At 35.7% G+C, this 19,773-nt stretch overlaps 1 protein-coding gene across 3 annotated transcripts; it reads left to right on the top strand.

The window, feature by feature from the left end:
• The first annotated feature begins 849 nt into the window (after positions 1 to 849).
• Positions 850 to 18,866, top strand: lsm14ab (LSM14A mRNA processing body assembly factor b). 3 transcript variants are annotated; one of them, XM_067390649.1, is made up of 11 exons: positions 850 to 1,116; positions 2,338 to 2,501; positions 2,585 to 2,717; positions 5,995 to 6,105; positions 7,635 to 7,811; positions 9,789 to 9,872; positions 10,360 to 10,560; positions 10,733 to 10,904; positions 11,771 to 11,800; positions 14,651 to 14,894; positions 16,885 to 18,866. In XM_067390649.1, exons 1-11 carry the CDS (start codon positions 996 to 998, stop codon positions 16,903 to 16,905), a joined length of 1,458 nt encoding a protein of 485 aa, XP_067246750.1. In that variant the 5' UTR covers positions 850 to 995; the 3' UTR covers positions 16,906 to 18,866. The 3 variants fall into 3 exon arrangements, with proteins under 3 accessions (XP_067246750.1, XP_067246749.1, XP_067246751.1); XM_067390648.1 differs by having other exon boundaries at positions 16,882 to 18,866; XM_067390650.1 differs by lacking the exon at positions 5,995 to 6,105 and having other exon boundaries at positions 16,882 to 18,866.
• Positions 18,867 to 19,773: the final 907 nt, after the last annotated feature.

The raw sequence follows: 19,773 nt of genomic DNA, 5'->3' as shown, positions 1-19,773 counted from the left end.
AATATTACATAATATAAACATTTTATAATATAACATAACATATACGATAATATAATATAACAACATAACATGGTATAACATAATATAATATAACAACATTATATAACAGCAACATAACATAGCTTAACATTATATAATATTATATAACATAATATATTAATATATCATAATATAATATAACAACATAATATAATATAACAACATAGTATAACATAATATAATATAATACAATTTTATATACAACATTATATTACAACAACATAACATAGTTTAGCATTATATAATATAAAACAATATATAACAACATAACATAATATACTATAATATAACATAACATTATATAACAACATCATAACATAGCTTAACATTATATAATATAATATAACATGACAATATAATATACTATAATATAACAACATAACATAAAAACATTATATTATATTATATTATATTATATTATATTATATTATATTATATTATATTATATTATATTATATTATATTATATTATATTATATTATATAGGCTAATATAAAATAATAAAGCACTGAACATTCAATGAAGGATGCACAAGAAGTTGTGATTGTGCTTGAGAATATATACTAATCTCATTATAGCCATTCAGGTAAAATAAGTTAGGTTTAGGCTAACTCAAACCCAATTCAAAATGTCCCTTTATTTACTTCATTTTATTTTTAAAACGCGTTAAATAGCATTTTTCCTCTTACATAATTCCCAATGTAACGGGAGTCACACTAAAACCCCATGAACTCTCGCGATACCAGCGTGAGGGCGCGAGGGAGGGGGGGAGGCGCGTTTCCCAGCATGCATCTCGATTCAGTGCGGAGGAAAATGAACTCGGCCATGTCGTGTTGAACACAGGCTGAAAGAAAACGACGTCAAATCACCGAAAAACCCTCTTAAGTCCGATCAAACCCAGCGCGAAGGAGACCAGAGGAATCGAGCAGCTGTAAAGGAGTGAATTCGAGCGGAAAGATGAGCGGAGGGACGCCTTATATCGGCAGCAAGATCAGTCTGATCTCAAAGGCCGAGATCCGATATGAGGGAGTTTTATACACGATCGACACTGAGAACAGCACTGTAGCTCTGGCTAAAGGTACATATGCACACTCTCAGTATAATATATACATGTACACTCACTGCATATATACATACAGAGAGCAAATATGAGGGAGTTTCACATCAACACAGAATTCAGTTGTAGCTCTGGATAAATGTAAACACAATAAACACTCAATATATTCACACAACCAATAACTAATTCAAGCTAGCTACTCTGAAAACATCACTTTTCAATTACAAATATAAAGTAAAAACTAGGACTGGCACAATTTTCACAATTCGATTTGATTACTATTCACATGCTTTCAATTCGATTCCGATTCGATTATTTTGGATGTAGTATTTCAGTTACAGTACATGGCTAATTTTCTAGAATGAAGAAAGTCTCTCAACTGATGCTGTATTGAAGGTTAAATTAACTTATTTATATACAAACACTTAAATTACACTCAATGATGTTTTTATTATATATAAAGTTTAGAATTACATAATCATATTTCTACTCCAATTCATTTTTTTTTAAATATAAACATTTAAATCGTGCCTGATTTATTCAAACATGCATTAAATATTGAAGAACATTAAAAATATGAATATGTAACGGTGCATAGCTATATTTATCAGAATGTCGCTTTCTAGGGCACACTTTTCTAGCTGACTAACGAGTTTATAGTCACTGAATATGTTTTTCTGATGTAAACATGACGTTTTATTGACCTCTTTCTGAGGTTGAAGCACTGATTGAGCGATTACACGAGACATGATACAGATTTCAGTAAGTTGTACTGTATATTTTAACATGCCTTCAGATGTTCATGTTTATTTCGCTGAAACTGGTATTAAAGCGGAGGAGAGGATGATCACTTGCTTCTCTTTAACTCTTTTAACTAATCTGTCACGCCACATTAAACAGCGGCAAAATGGTGTTTATTTTTTGAATCTCATAAGATGGACGTCATTTGAAATATGAGACTTTGCTTCATATCAAAAGTAACAAAGATTATTGTGATTTATTGGATGGGAGGCGCTACTTATTCTGCTCATTCATCAACTGAAAACAGACTAGACTAATCAATTCTTGGGATTTAAGAAACATTATCGGTTCGTAAAAATGAGAATCGATTAAAATATATTTATTTTTTATTTTTTACCCAGCCCTAGTAAAAACACTTTGCTACAGGACCTGGAGTTGTGAAGAAAAAAAAACTAATATTGCGTTGTTTTGTGAATTTTAACATTTTCCTTTCTCCTCCAGTGAAGTCATTTGGCACTGAGGATCGTCCCACGGACAGACCTATCCCCCCTCGAGATGATGTCTTTGAGTACATCATATTTAGGGGAAGTGACATCAAAGATCTGACTGTGTGCGAGCCGCCCAAACCCACCTGCAACCTTCCTCAGGATCCCGCCATCGTGCAGGTGAGCTGGACACATTCAGGTGTATCTGCAGAACATAAAGCCAAGTGAATACTGACCTGTGATGTTCTTGCATTCATGCGCAGTCCTCTCTGGCATCCACCGCCGGTCCCGCGGCTCCTTCCTTCCAGTCATACGCCCCCTTCAGTCGGGCTCCATACAACCAGTTCAGCTCCAGTTCTCTGGTATCCCAGCCGTTCGGAGCAGCGGTCACCGGTGGTGAGTTCACACTCGCTCTTGTAGTTTCCAGCATTGGAGATTTTTATTTTTGCCAAAAATCTAATTGAAATATCTTTAAAGTGTTTTAAGGCAAGACACTACAGGTCAAACTATTGTTTTATTTTTTTAAAGTACTTTGCTTCCATAACATGCCCTCTTTAAGAGTAATGGAAAGAAAGCTTCCAAAATACACATTAAAGTATTTGTTTTACACTAAGAGTTTAATTTTAGTTCATATCTTTAAAGGCTGTTTTCTCAAAATGAGTCTGAAATCTCTACTTCAGCAGCACTTACTTGGTTTTATTCTAATCTACATTGTGAAGATTTTTACAGGAGGTGTTAAATCACTCACCTGATAACATTTTATTCTTAAAACCTGTTTTTTTTTCTTGCTGTTGACCATATATGCTGATTTATAGAGTGATAAAAAGAAACAAAATCCTCTGTAAAAACTTTAAAGTCCCCATGAAATCAATTTAGTATGAATACCCTCCTGAGACCCAGAAAGTTTTTTGAATTTAGTATTTTTTCACGTCATAACGTTGTTTAGAGCATAAGAAACAAATAGAGAAAAAAAACATTTTTGAAAAAATATAATTTATTCATATGTTATGCTATGTCCTCTGTGGTGGACACCAGGGCTAAGTTATTTAAACAATAAAATGACATGTATAGGCAAAGATTTTTAGGCTTCAGCATATTTTTTAACCAAACTTTGTATAAAGATGAATCTCAACTTTGTTATGAAAGATATAACGGAATGAACCGATATAACATTTTACTTCATGCAATATGTGGGTAAAATAGCCATACATGGGTTTTCACATTCAATACAATGCATCTATACACTGTATCTAATTTGCATATTAATGTGTTCTTGGAACAACATGCAAAGAATATTGCATGATATTTTCCGATACCTCAAAGTTCTGCATTACGATTACGATACGATTTGATTCGATCAGTATTTCGGACAGAGCGTTACAAAGCACTTATATGCATCCCGTGTGCAGAATGATGAGCTTGAAGCAATACAGAGTCACATGCACGGCACCCTATGCAACAGTTTATTGTGCATTTTCTTGTAACAGTTTTAAATTTTATTTACTTTGTGTGAAGAATGATTCATAGCGCTCTGTTCTCCAGTGTTGTGATCTAACAGACAATGTTTGAGATGTGTGCGCGCTGCTTTTTGCCAGGCTTTAAACACGAGCATATTCTAAACTTTCATGAAGATTCAGCACTAGCTCGATCAGGACAGTGACAGTTCCATCTACTGTCCCGAGCATCTTTCACAAGTTCCGAAAGTTAGTTTAAACGAGAATGCACATGTTGGCGATAATGCATAGACTCTCATTGTATGAAAATGTGGAGAGTGTTAAAAGAAATGTGCCTCTATAAATAGCCCACAGGTATCGATTTTTTTGCGATTTGCATCGATGCATCGTATCGTTAGACATTAGATTGATGTATCGATCTATATCGATGTATTGTTGCACACCTAATAATTGGCAGCATTTTCATAATAATATCTAATAATTAATAGGAATATTGATATATTATACACTTTATGTGTCTCCTAAAATGCCTGATTAACTTGATTTAAGTTCTGGTGTCCTCTACTGAGGTCTTGTTTCATAACAGAAAGTCATATTTTGATTATAAACCCCATAACATTTAGCTGAAATCTTGGTTTATGACAAAATTTGAAAATTAATCAGATTTAAATAATTACAGAATATTATCATATTTCCATAAGAGTGCTAATTTTGATTTTCAGTCATATTTAAAGACCAAGGAGGAGTTATTATCATGGTGAAACCTCTAAATTTGGTTTCTCTACAAAATTTTAAACTGTAACATGTATGATAGTCAGAGAAAATCACTAAAATACAATGTCCACTACAGAGGACAGAAGTCTATTCCTGGATCCCATATGTTAGCCTTAATGTTGTCTATAAGCTAGTGTGCTCCAAAACAATGGCAAAATTCACATTTAGAAAATATAAGCGTTCAAATCTTAGTCTCTCACTTCTGCCAATATAGATCAACGATCAGATCACTCTGCAGTTCAGTTTCTTATCAGATTTTCTGTCCAATTAAATGATCTCTAGAACCTAAGCGTCCCCCCCCTACACTACAGATGCTGAAATCAGTCACTTGTTCACACAATTACTAGTTTCTATATGGTGAATGGCACTATATAGGGGATAGGGAACGATTTAGGCAGTGTAAATATGCTTTCCGTTGGTGTGAATGAAGTCACACTTTTCAAACTACACATCCTCAGCATGATTATGTTCACTGTTTTGCTTTAGTTCATATTAAATATAAAAGGTGAATCTGTTTGACTGTGGCTGTCATATAGCTGACAGATGCAGCCTTGCCAAACTCAATGGCCGAGCTATGATATAAACTAAATGCTTTTGGCTATTTTTAAAAAGTGGACGACTTGATATGTTCCACCCTGTCTTCCTGTTTCAGTGGAAATTACATCAACACGTTGAATAGCGGGGCTGCACATTTCAAGGCACTTCAGTAGGACTTTAATATTTCTTCAAAATAAAATGAGAATTTTGAACCTGGCTTTATCCAATGTTCAGATTTCTGTTCTGGAAATGTTAAAAAAAATAGTGCATATTTATTTAGACACTGCCTCATTTGCATGTGTGAACATAACATTTCTGAAAAATATTACCCTAGTAACCCGTGGTGCCTTGCCTTAAGAGTTTATCTAGTGTATGTCCTTATATTTTGAAGTGTCCTGTTTTTGCCTTGGAAATGCTAACATAGTGTAAAAACAGTGCAAGATAGCTGGCCGTATTTGAATAAATAAAGCTGGATAGACAATTTATACAGTGCATAAATGCATTTCAAATAGCAGAAGTTTCATTTGAAACATCTATTATATTGCACATAATATATGCCAAAATATACCATGAAAAACAAAGAAATGCAGTCCTGCCTTGAAAACTACTGTTGCCATCTCTTACATTATCAGACAGACTATTGCTCTTTATCAAGTATGTTTTCAAGTCCTGTGTGCTTGAATAATTTTAAATGGATGGAAATACAATAAAATGTTATTTCATGAAGCACAGAATATTTTTTTTAAAATCTTGTCTGAGTGAGAAACGGTTAAGCAAGGAGAAGCATCTTCTAGAAAGGCTGATTGCATGAGTGTTTGGCTGCTGCATAAGCTTCATATGAGATTTTTTTCTCCCAGTGTGATGTGTTAAAGCCCACACTTAAAGTTGTGCACTTCCTCCCCTCACAGGAAGCAGCTCAGGTCCTGCGTTCGGTAGCGAGGCGAGCACTACTGCCCCTCTGTCCCAGAGCTCTGCTCTTCCCCCGCACACTCGCTCGCTGAGTGCTCACAAACCCGAAGGTAACCGGAGGACCGACGCTGGCTTTAGTGTGTTCGTCTTCTGGCCCGTGATTATGCAGGATTACAGCATGTGTCTTTGCTGTGTGATAGTTTTATAGGGTTGTCAATAGTACTGCTACTTCGCTACCAAGTCAAGATATGTCTGTGATTAGCTACAATCCTCAAAAACACATTATAAATTGACACTCTTCACTGAGCACTTGCACAGATACACATGGGAGCGTTTGAAAGCGGGTGTCTGATGTCTATTTACAACATGTTTTTGAAGCGTTGATCATTGTAGCCAATCACTGACATATCTGTTGAGGACATGAACACAATGGCCAATCAGAGGTGTTTAACAATCTGCTCAACAGTGCTCAAAAATGCTAGAGGGAAACGCTTTCAGTACCGAAGTTGGTACTTTTGACAGCCCTGTAGTTTAATGACTCGAGTGTCATTCTTTGGTCTGTCAGTTGGTGACTTGCATTCTTTAAAGACAACATGAAATCAAATTGTGCACAGTTGATCAGCGCATATTATTCGAGAGAAATATTTGTTTGCGATTTTTCATTAAATTGCAAGAACTTCTGTTCCGTTGATGCAAGCAATGCCAGACAAATGAGTAAAATTAATAGAAATCATAGCCACTTCTCAAAATCCAATTTGAATGGATAAAAGTTGCTTCTCTGTGATGTTGAATGCATTGCAAATTATGCATATTTCATGTTGTCTTCTTAACCCTTAAATGCATGAATGTTTTGCCAATCATTATTACATATTTGGGTCTTTAGCAACCCAGAACACACATGGCTCACAGAATTAGTATAAAACTCTCTTGAAATTTTAATAACAATTACAAAAGAATAAAATAAAGTATATTTTGTTATCTTTTGTAACATGAAAGGGTTCAATTTTAGCAGATGCTTTCTACCATCATCACAGTCATCGTCAATGCTCATTTTCTCAGCATCTGGCACTAATTCGCCATCTTAACCATATTTTCGTCTTCAAAATCGATAATAAGCTCTGTCAGCTTCTTCACCAGATCCACCATCAAGTGACAGTGACACTAATATTTGATTGCGTACTTGCTCTGCATTAAATCGCTGAGCCATTTAAAGTTTTGCTGATGATGCTTCTGTATTCTTTTGTTTTATGCCTGCAGTAATTGAGTGAAACATCACATCATTGTTGTGTATCAGAGATTCAATTATTGTTGCACAGAAAAAAAATATACTTGCACTATTATATACCTCGGGTCGCTAGCGACCCTATACACTTTATACAAAAAAATAATTCGAAAACGCATCCTCTTGTTATATTGTTTATAATGAATGCAGTGATTGAGGAATACAAAGAAGGTTGAGATCTATTTTTTAAAAAATGAATGAATGATCGCACTGGTCGCTAAAGACCCGAGGTCTTGTGTTTAAGGTTTAACATTTACCGTGTGAAATGATACAGAAAACTCATCTAACTCTTGTCCACATCACGTGGTGTTTTTTCATTGTTAATTTTGTGCATCTGAATTGTGTCCTCTCTTTCAGGTCGTTCCAGCCCATCTGCGGAGCATTCGAGGAAAACCCCGACCCAGGAGCATGCGGTCCAGACGGCCCCAGTCGCTCCTGCTGCGGTTGCAACCAGTACAGCGAGTCAGAGGAGCCCTGCAGCCCCCCGACCGGCCCTCAACACCCAGAAATCTGCTGAAAACCAGGAGCAAAAAGGTGAGAATCGGGGCATTTCAGAGCTGAAAATTTATGAACATAATTTTAAAAAGTTAATTTTTGTTTATTTATTTTCTGAAAGGTTAAAGTGCCCCTATTGTTGTTTTTTTTTTTATTACCTTTCATGAAATGTGTAATGTAGCTGTGAATGTAAACGATCTGCAAAGTTGTGAAGCCAAAAGTGCACAAATTTATTGTCTCAAAAGAAAGAATCTACTCGGAACAGCATAAACGAGTCATTAGGAATTCAAATCCCATTTCCGTGACGGCCACATGTCACAAAGTAACACATTTGCCTAATGCCCGCCTATGGTCTTCATTGGCTCTCCGTGAACAACGTCTACTTTGACCCGCCCTCAAACACTGTAGCTGGTTCGTGTTGTGTATACATGTCAACAAGATGCTGTTTTCTGCTCTGCAAAAGAAAATTCTCTTTGTAAACACTCTCAAAGGATGAGGATGTGAAGAGTAAGTGGTTAAAATTACCACAGCAATACAACAGCAGAATAACATTTTCACAAGTGCTTCTCAAATCTCCATGAGGTCTAAATGGGATTTACAAAACGCCATTAAAGATAGAACAATAGCCGCTTTATTTGGACTCACTTGCTCCTGAGAATCACAGCCTGTAAGTATGATTAATTATTGATGTATATATTTCCTACCGGGTGTTCAAAATACGTAGTTTTGTGTTTTCTTCTGCTAACTCACGTTATCACTGTCTTACTGAAATACTTCTGCAAATCATCTATGGCTCACTATTACCTAAAACTGTGTCCATTAATGCAGATATTCTGTCGTTCTTATAACAGTAGTGATTAAGGATGGTGCAAGAGAAACGTCCTGCTCAAGTCGTCCTTTCGATGGAGGTTTAGGTTGATATGGTAACAGTACAGTGTGTACAATCGCTGTGCTTTAGGAAGCTGAAGTTCAACTATGGTTAAAGGCGTTTCACTTTCAACTGGCGCTGTAAGTGGTAGACCATTCACAACAGACTGAGCCGTCTGGCCAATTAGAGCAGAGCAGGCTCGTAGATGGAGGGATTTAGAGAGACTGAAACATAGGACGAGTCGTTTGAGAATTAGTGAAAAATGTAATGATGTGCAATTATACAGTACAGTCCAAAAGTTTGGATAATATGCTGATCTGCTGCTCAAGAAACATTTATGATTATTTTCAATGTTGAAAACAGTTGTGTATTTTTTTTTTTCAGGATTCCTTGATGAATAGAAAGTTCAAAAGAACAGCATTTATCTGAAATACAAAGCTTCTGTAGCATTATACACTACCGTTCAAACGTTTGGGGTCAGTGAGAATTTTTATTTATTTTTTTTTTTTGAAAAGAAATTAAAGAAATGAATACTTTTATTCAGCAAGGATGCATTAAATCAATCAAAAGTGGCAGTAAAGACATTTATAATGTTACAAAAGATTAGTTTTCAGATAAACACTGTTCTTTTGAACTTTCTATTCATCAAATAATCCTGAAAAAAATACACAAATAGTAAAAAAGTACACATTAAATGTTTCTTGAGCAGCAGATCATCATATCAGAATGATTTCTGAAGGATCATGTGACACTGAAGACTGGAGTAATGATGCTGAAAATTCAGCTTTGCATCACAGGAATAAATTACTTTGTCAAATATATTCAAATAGAAAACAGTTATTTTAAATTGTAATAATATTTCACAATATTACTGTTTTTACTGTATTTTTAATTAAATAAATGTAGCCTTGGTGAGCAGACGAAACTTCTTTTAAAAACATTAAAAATCTTAGTGGTTCCAAACTTTTGGACTGTACTGTATATTATGAGAAAATGAAAGTGCTTTTTGACTTTTGATGCATGTAGCCTGTTATAGGAATTAAGAACCTTTAAAATGGCATAATAGGGGCACTTTAATGTACAGATATCATTGACGAATAGTTTTTCACCTGCAGCCATTAATTGTGATATCTTTTGTTCATCTACAGCGTCTGATGTCCAGAAGGTTCCTCGGTCAGAATCAGATTCAAACAGGCCTGATAACAAAGACCCAAACAAACGGCACTCTGGCGGTAAGTCTCTTTAAAACATCTTCCCAGTATTTAGTGGCCAAAAGTGAGGGAAAATTGACATCTTCACCCTTTATTCAAGTATTATAAGCATATTTGTGTTTAGAGTCAATAATTGTATTTGTGAAAATAACTCAATGAAACATGACAAATTGTGCGGACATAATTTTTGGCCTGGCTATCACACAGAGAAATTATGAGCGCATGCAAAAACAAGAGAACTAATGGAATATTAATAACTAATGTATGCTTTTTGTTTTTCTATGCATTTTATTTTTTGTGCTGTAAAATAAAACCTGTAGCTGTAGTTTGCCATTTATTGCTTAATAATTTTTCTCAGATAAACACCAAGTTTAGTGTTTTGTTCTTCCCTCATATTTAAACTTACCTCATATTTTGATGGTAAACAAATGATTGGAAAACAAATATCCCCATGATCACGATCAGGGCTGTAAGCATCATGTGTGATAACGGTTGTTTCTCTCTCCAGGCGGCGCTCCTCCTATGAGAAGGGGGCGGGGAAGCGGTGGCGGAGGAGGTGGCGGTGGCGGTCCGCGTGGGCGGGGCAGGTTTAACGGGCGTAGAGATGGACCAATGAAATTTGAGAAAGACTTTGACTTTGAGAGTGCAAACGCCCAGTTCAATAAGGAGGAGATCGACCGCGAGTTCCAGAGCAAACTCAAGATTAAAGGTACTGTTATTATGCATCTTTATGCTTTTTGTGGGTTTAAAACAAAGTATGATATTATGCTTCAGGCTTTTGATTGGATCATGACATTGTACATTAAATGTTTTTTCATTAGAGTGATTTTTACTGACTGTTTATTGTCAGATGCAAGTTTTAATGTCACTTTGCGCTGCAGATGAGAAGAGTGAGAAGTCGGAGAAGACTCTGAATGGGGAGGAGAAGGCCGACTCGGGTGTGGAGACGCAGAACAGCGAAGGCAACGTTGAAGAGGAGGATCCACTAGGACCCAACTGTTACTATGACAAATCCAAGTCCTTCTTCGACAACATCTCTTGTGACGACACCAGGTGAAAGCTCAGCTTTTGATGACAGATTTTATGATTTGATTCCAATTCACAAGCTCTCGATTGGATATCAATTCATTTGGAAATATTTTTGGTTCATGTTTATTTTTCTTGAGGGGGAAAAAACCTCTAAATAATGAAGTCTAACTTGAGTTGTAAACTATACAGGGATCTGTCTCACTTGATATAATACCATAATATTATAGTTTAAAAATTAACATCAGAGCCCAAATGATTATTAAATTCAATTGCTATATTTTTAGATATAATAATTTTACTAATATTTAAATTGCACAAGAGGCAGTTCTTGATATAATTATCTTTCTACTCCAATTTGTTGTTGATAAATATGTTTATATGGTGGCTGTCATAAATAATTTCATGACTGATGTATTCAAACATACATTAAGACATCACTAACAGGCAAAAATATAATTAAAATATAAAATAGTACATATTTAAGCAAAATGCTCCTGTCTAGAGTTATTATTATTTGGTGTAGTTTTTCACATACTATATAGTGAGAAGAATTTGATTTCGGACACAGCATAGCTGTTTTAAACAGTAGTATACTACATTTGTCACATGACCTCACTTCAATGTTTAGGTCAGAATGTGGTGCCCTTGGAATTATTTTGCGTTTTCAGTCCAGTTTTGTGTAAAAAATGTCTTTTTAACAGTCTGATCCAACAATGAGTCATGAAAGATGTTAAATGTTGATGCTTTTTCATGCCTCACCTGGTTCAAATGGGTGTAAATGCTTTGAGTGATTCAGTCACTCTGGGTTCAGTGTAGTAATTTGCTGTTGTAAAGTTTAAAAATAACTGAATGAATCATCTAACTGACGTGCACTCTTCTGGCTTTTCTAGAAAGGAGAAATCGGGAGGTGCTTTTGGAAGGTACAGTCTTGTTTATATGTATATATATAAATGTTTTAACATGCTAATGTGTTTCTGAAGCAATGCTTATGATTCAGACTACCCAGAATTCACATGTTGTCATGCATGATTATTTAATCAGCTGATCTCTTAAATGTAGAAAATGTAGAAAAATAACCACTATTACTAACAGTTAAAATCATTGAAATGAATTGTACAGAGTGTTAAAACCCTGATCAAATGATAAATAACCAAAGCAACAAATGGGCAAATCAAAAATGTCACTTTGTGTTTTCAGGTTGCATGTTAAACGATTAGCCTACTACACATTTTCTTGTGCATTCATGCAATGAATCCTGCCTTTTGCAAATTTGTCCATGACATCTTACAAAGCAGCTATTTTTTGAAGCAGACTCCAAAGCCTTGAATACACTACACTACTTTTGCTCAGATTTTTGCCGAAATTTGCAGTCTAGATAAGTCGATAATAGTTGCTGAATGTCTGCAGATATCTGGTCAGTCAAGAGTTGACAGATTTCACAGAAAATCACATAGTATATGATTTTTTTTTTAGCTTCAGACTATGATTCCATGCTGTTGGAGTATATTTTTATCAAACATGTTTCATATTTTGAGCTGATTTTAGTACACATCATAGTCAAATGACACGTCGCTACTGAAACCGAAGCTGTCCTCTCTCTGCCAGTGTTGCAATAAAATACAATAACTAGGACTGGGACAATAAATCGATGCATCACTCCATTCTGAGATTTTCTGAATGCATTGCGATTCTCTCTGGAATCTGAGTTTAGTTTTTAACAGCAGATGGCGCTCTAGGCAAGATTTTAAACGCACACTCAAATGCTCACAAAGAAGGGCGCTTGTGCATTCGGCTGAGTCTAAAAATGTACCTCAGAATGCATTTATGACTCGATTAATGTAAGCAGCGCACTGCAAACACACTTGTAATTCACTTCAATGAAAAAAACTAAGCTCAGAATTGATTTGAGAGAGAATCATAATGCATTCGGTAACTCTCAGAATCGATCCAGATAGGGCTGCACGATAATGGATAAACTGATAATCACGATTATTCTATCAAAAAGGGTAATGTAGTAATAGCCATTTTGCACATTCTTTACCAACCTACACTTCACCCAAAAGGCCTGTAGGTGGCACACCGACTTCATTTAACCAACTATGATAACTTGGATGGTAAATCAATACAAAACACATGGTTTTTGTGAGCGCTTTGTAATCTGTATTCACATTAGATTTTTAAAGCAACACAATTACAAACCACAGACCAGATTGCCCTGCAAATTCGTAAAAAGCAAAGAACGATGCTCTTTGATATTAAAAAATGTCCCTAGGAACTTCAAAAGATAAAACAGTGAAACTCTTAATATTATTTCCAATAATTCCAAATTATGTTCATTTTCCTGATTGAATTGTCACAAAGTGCATTCTGCAAACAGTAAGGTGGAGATCCATGTTTGATCAAGGCAGATTTAGTCACACAAATAGTACAAATGGCTTATGAAAAAAACAAAAATTGGCTGTATGACACTTTCATTGAAGCAGAATTTCGCTTTATTGATCGCTAAACTCAGGCACACGTGTTTGTTTCCAGATCATCAGCACTTCTTCTGCATATAGAGGGAGCGTGTGCACAGAGTTGCCAGATTGCACAGCTTAAGTAAAACACCAGGAAGAAAGTATATCCTTTTAGGGTGAAAAGCTCTATTTGGGGGATTTAAGCTCTTTGCATCTGGCAACCACGAGCATATCCCAAGGAAAAACACATTTTCAGGATAAATAACCAGCCAATATTGTGACGATTATTTGTGTTATCACGATTAAAAAATGATTAATCGTGCAGCCCTAGATCCAGAATCAGTTCTCTATTTGCAATGTCAGCCCTAACAATACAAAAGTTAATTAACAGAACATGTAACATTAGCCTCAATATTCATACTGACCGCGTCTGCCCACCCAAGACCGCATCCGGTTGCGCTTGACTGTTTTTTCTTCTTCCGTGACTCCGCACACAGAGTTCCTACAACTTCCGCATTCACCTTCTGAACATTTTTTGTTGTGTTCAGAACCATTTGAAAGTCAGGTAGTGTGTAGGGTCTTTTGCACCGGGTAGTTATTGGAACTAGTCACCAGGGCGGTCCGCTGAGAACTACATTTCCCGTAAGCGATGTCATTTAAGCACGGCATTCAACAATGTCAACAACTGGAGGATGGTGACAGAGATGTAGATGTATAGTTATGCGATTGAAAGAGCAAAAAGAAGGGCTAAGAGACAAAAACTTGCAGTGCTACATATCATCGAGGCTGAGAAAAGAACACAACGCCACAGACAGAGGTGACAGGTAAATGCCGTTAACATTAGCTTTCTGTATATTTATGTTTAATCGCTGTTTTCAATGTTCATGGAGTTAAATATATGTGAACTGTGTTTACACGGCTTTTTAAAAATGGCAGGTGCTGTTTCATATGCCATGCGTTCGGCCAATCAACGTATACTTACATCATTTATATTTAGTCCCCCAAAGGGTGTTCCTAAAAATAAAATCGTTCCCAGTTCGTGCAAACTTGGCTAAAAGTGGGTACTTCCGCCAATAATTATAGGAACTATGAAGATGTTCCTCTGGTGCGTAAGCCCCTTATAATCCTCAGTCGTTTAGTGTATGATGCTTAGTGTTTTAAATCTGCAGATTTTAAGTGGTGTAGTGTATTCCAGCGTTAAGATGAATGTCGTGTAAACATGTTGCAGATTAGACAGGCTTCCTGCCAAACGTGGATTATTTTGACACACTCTTGAATTGCATTCTGATGTATTTTTTTATCCCTAATCTTCAGGGAACGGAGGCAGACCTGGGCGGAGGAGAGGAGGATGAATGCGGAGACGTTCGGTATTCCTCTGCGTCACAATCGTGGGCGCGGGGGTTTCCGTGGCAGAGGTGGCGGCATGGGCTTCCGTGGTGGTCGCGGGCGTGCGGCGAGCAGGGGCTCATTCATGCCCTCCCGTGGGGGCGGAGGAGGATTCAGGGGCGGGTTTAGAGGCGGCAGAGGAGGACGGGAGTTCTCTGACTTTGAGTACAGGGTTAGTACTTCCTCTTTTACCCCAGTAATGAGCCAACCATAGATGTTAGAGATGCAGGATGCGTTGTACAGTGTTATTGTTAACTAAAAAAATCACTTTTGGTAATTAAAATAAAGCTAAAATAAAATGTAAATATTATATGAAAAAAAAAATTGCTTCGGCAACTGTGAAATAAGTTTAAGTAATAAAACTGAAATAAAAATATTGAAACTATACAGAAATGTATGTTTTTTTTTTTTGTTTGTTTGTTTTTTAAACAAATATAATTACCAAGGCTCATAACAAATGTACTCAATTTTAAAGTAAAATTAAATAAAAACTAATATAAAAATAAAAGCTCATTTAAATTATTAATAAATACTGTAATGGCATATAAATACTAAAATGTTGTGATTATATCTGTATCAGCTAAAGAGCCACTGATTTTTTTTTTTTTTTTGCATTTTGGTGCCAAATTACCGATATTGCAGAACCAATATTTATTGTAGTATTTCTGTTTTTGACACAGTGATAACAGCACTGGACTGAACATGCTTTTATCAATACTGTGATTCATGTAAATTTCACACTCTCACAAAATACAAAAAAAAAAACAGAAATTCTACATCTTTCATAAGTCTGAAAGAAAAAATCACTGTAACTAAAGTGTCTTTTAAAATAAAAACTTCAAGCTTTTATGTAACATAATTTGTGATTGTGATCGAACATAATTAAATTAAAATTAATAATATAAAAATAAAAGCTAATATAAAGCATTTATAAATACTGTAATGGTTTATAAATAATACTAAAATATTGTGATTATCGGTAGGGGTGTTCGATTCCAGGTTTTTTGGAGTCGACTCTGATTCCTGACTCCCACTGTAGGAGTCGATTCCATCGACTCCTTGACTCCATTTACTGTACATCAAAACAGGGTCATAAATAAGCCAAGATGGCAGTCCTTCATTTATTTTTTCCCGATGTGAAGCCTTGAAATCCCCTCATTAAAACAACACACGTTTAGCGAGACTGTCCAAATTAGTCCAATTTAGAGATGATTGATCAATGTTTCTAATTGCTGATACCTAATTTTACTGAGAGAAAAGTCATGAAAAACATCTGTGGTCGAATATTATGTGAGAATCAACAGCTCTGGTCAGAATTAAATCAATGGAGAAAGCAGGGATTCTTTAATAATTCATCTCATTATAATGGTTGGGGGATGGCGCTAAATGCACATGATCATTGTCTTAAAAGTGCTTGGACACGAGAGTTAAAGACACTAAAATTAATACAATACATAGGCTACAAAATGCGTACATGTACACTTATTAATGTGTTTATTGTTGGTGTGAGTTTATTATTTTTATGTATGGTTAGTTTTATGAACAGGGTTAACTATGGAAAATCAAATCTATGTATTGCAATAATATCTACCATCAATACTAAAGCTGACTCGGAGGTATGTATAATTACAAACTACGACTCTTTTGGAGTCGACTCCCCATCACTAATTATCGGTATCAGCTAGAGAGCGACCAATACTGATATTGCAGAACTAATATGTATTTATTGTATTTCTGTTTTTGACACAAAAGCACTGAACATATTTTTTTAACACTATTACAGATTTAACAAAACCGATTAGCTGATTATAGAGATTAACTGATAATCAGTTTTTAGAGTTTTGTCTTATTCATCTGATATTGATATTGTTTGCTTTTCCTACAAACTTAAATAGTTTGCTCTTTTTCTACACCAATGATATAAGAGCAAATTGATTTAAATATGTCTCAGAAATATACTAACACTAGTTCATCTATTAGGGCCGTAATAAATTGACAAAATCGTCAAATCCAGTCTTTTACAAATGGAATTTGCAGTATAACGCTCAATATCTCAGAATTTAAATTGGACTGAATTTGGGAAAAAGTAAAACTGATTTCATACGGCCCTAATCTGTGTTGTGCTTTTCTAATATTTGTTTGTTTCACGTTTGTTTCAGAAGGAAAACAAAGTGGCGGCGTAGTCCAACATGAAGAAGACCAGATCATCCGAACAGCCAAGAATCTCCGATCATCACGTCTAGATTAACGCTTTGGTTTTGACTCCTGACTAACGGGAACTGCCTCTGTTTAACACCAGCGCAGGTGACGCCTGCCTTCAGCTGGACACGCAGCTTTGAGTTTTTCTCCTTTCTTCCTTTTTTAGAAAAAGAAAAAAAAAACATTTGATGTTTTTCGGAAACAAATGATCTGCATTCAATATGTTCGGAGGGGAGAGTTTGTGTACAAAATGCCGTAACTTCCATGGAACGCCGATGATGATTATTATTATCTGGTATTTTTGCATCAACCTTTAGTTCCTTTGGTAATAAACAGAGGATGGTATTTGATATTATTCTGTTAGGTGTACAGAACCCCGCTGATACTGTGAGCGCTCCTCAGTCAAATAGCTTTATTATGTTATGATTTATTTTTTTGGGAATCTGTTCTCTAATGTCTTTTAAAGCACCAAATCTCAGCGTAGAGGCGGTGGAGTTTGTCCGAGCTCCGCCACCGAAACAAAATAAACTTTCAGTTTAACTCGACGGCTTTGTGCTCGTCCGTCTGTTAAACAGAGGTGCTTTGCTTCATTGAATAGATCGACATGGTTTGTAGTACTAGGTTTTGTAATCATTTTTTTTTAGTTCACTAGTTTATTTCAGCCCCCAAATTTGCAATTTATCTAATTTTTTTAGGTGCATTCTTCCCTGTTATCGTCAGACAACATTGTCTAGCAGTAGGTCAGTTCACAAAAACATCCTGGTTCATGATTGAATGTATTGATGAATTCAACTTTCTTTTAAACGATTCATGTTCTCCCTGCTGGATCAGACTGCTGTTCCTGTCTTCAAAATGTATTTTGCTATTTGAGTGCCAGTTGTTCTTGCCTTTTGATGTCGATTATGTACATTTCTAAGAGGGCTTTTTGATATAAACTCGACACAAACCCCTTAAACACACTGTTTAACGCCAAGATCTTCTGGAAAGATCCTGTAACCCTTTAAGAATCAGATTGGACGTCTCGAAATTGCTTTCATGTGCACTTTAAAGTCGTCAAACATGATGCGAAGGCTAAATTTGATGTCATAACGCTTGTATACCTTGTTTCAAAACTGTGGACAGATGTGTGTCAATCGGGACGCACCCATTTACAGTATTTCAGCATCAATTCATATACTAATAAACGGGATAAAAGGACAGATGCGTTTACTCTGAATAGGAGGCGAGTGTCACCTGAAATAAGTGTCCATAAACCCCTCTATTGTGAATAGTTCCTGTTTGATACACTTGTATGTTAATGTGTTATTTCAGGTACCAGCTGTCTATTGCTCTGTTAATGAAGTTTGTTTACCCATGATCCCTTTGAATGTCACTGAAGCACTCGTTCCTGCACTGTTAGATGGGAGTAACTGTTGTTTTTGGTGTGCTTCATATTTTTAATTTGTGTTTCAGAGATCCAAAGACCGAATTACGGATAACATTTGGAGGAGAAGTGCTCTCTCAGCCGGTTCTGCATTATTTTTCTCATGACTCTCGTCCGTTTCATAGTTTTCAACTCTACTTAGCTAAACCGCTCCCTTGAAAAAGCACTACGAATCACAGAGATGTCCCGCAGGCAGCTAGTGAAATGCAGTCTGATCACTCAGACCAGGGCATGATGGGAAACCTCTGAGCGAGCCGCAGATATTGGTGCTGAGATGTGAAACGAATCCTGATACCGAGATGAAGTCGAATCGAACCTCGTGTGAGAGTTTAAACTGGACAGATGTGTGTTACAGGGTTGATGGGATTGTTGTGGTCAGTCCTCTGGAGGAATTTGATTGGCAGGTTTATTATTTTGTTTCTTTGTTTTTCTGAATTAAAGCAGTTGTACATGGTGTGCTCGTAGAGGGCTTCAGACGGGGCAAACTGAGCTTTTTATTCAACAAGAGAAATAAATAGTTGTTCAGTATCCTGTGTGTGTGTTCTTGTTTTTTGTCAAACATTTCTGTAAATGAACAGTTCATTAGTTGAATGTGTGACTAACAGTGTTGGGTCAGTATGTTACTGTAAAAAAGTAATTAATTTCAGGGCTCCAGACTAAATGGTTGCATTTTGACCTTTTTTCTGCCAGTGTGACTAAATTTTGTCAGAGGTCACACTGGTGCGAGCAACACATTGCACAACTGATAAGAGCTGCCATTTCTGTTGCATATGAGAAACATCAAATGAAAGTGAAACGAAACCACGCTACTCATTTGAGCTGAACAGCGCTGAACTCGAGTTGGAAAATGAGCCTATTTTCAAAAAAAGGAGTGTTTCTTTAATGCAGAAATGCTTAATAACTGTGGTGTTGTGGCAGAAATACTCGAATGCTTTTGCATTATTAATTTCAGGGTTCATGCAAACTTTTGAGAGTGAAATTCAAGCAGTTTTCAAGGACTTTTTAGAGTTCTTCACACTTTTTCCAGCACTTAAAACCTCTAAATATGATCCTATTTTAATGTGGTGATTTGTAAAACTAAAAGATTAAGGAAAACTAACACTTCTAGGCAAACAAAACTTTAAAAAAACCAAAAAAAACCCATGAAATTACCACTAGATGGCGGCAGAGAAGCACTTATGGCATTTACACTTTATTATTGTTTTTTTTCACGAGCTGCAGTCTTCTTCTTTTTTATATATATATAAATGCTTTATTCAGTAACAAAAAAATAACAGCAAGAAATTCAGTAAAAACATATACATTGCAAAACAAAATAACAATAGTACAAAAAATATATATATATAAATATATATATATATATATAAAAAAAAAATAATTTGTTATCTCTAATAACAAATACAAAGATTCTTAAAAAGGACAGAATTTC

The sequence above is a fragment of the Chanodichthys erythropterus genome, chromosome 7, assembly GCF_024489055.1.
Source record: "Chanodichthys erythropterus isolate Z2021 chromosome 7, ASM2448905v1, whole genome shotgun sequence".
Taxonomy (NCBI): Eukaryota; Metazoa; Chordata; class Actinopteri; order Cypriniformes; family Xenocyprididae; genus Chanodichthys; species Chanodichthys erythropterus.
The sequence above is the reverse complement of the archived record's forward strand: the minus strand, read 5'-3'. Positions and strand labels throughout refer to the sequence as shown.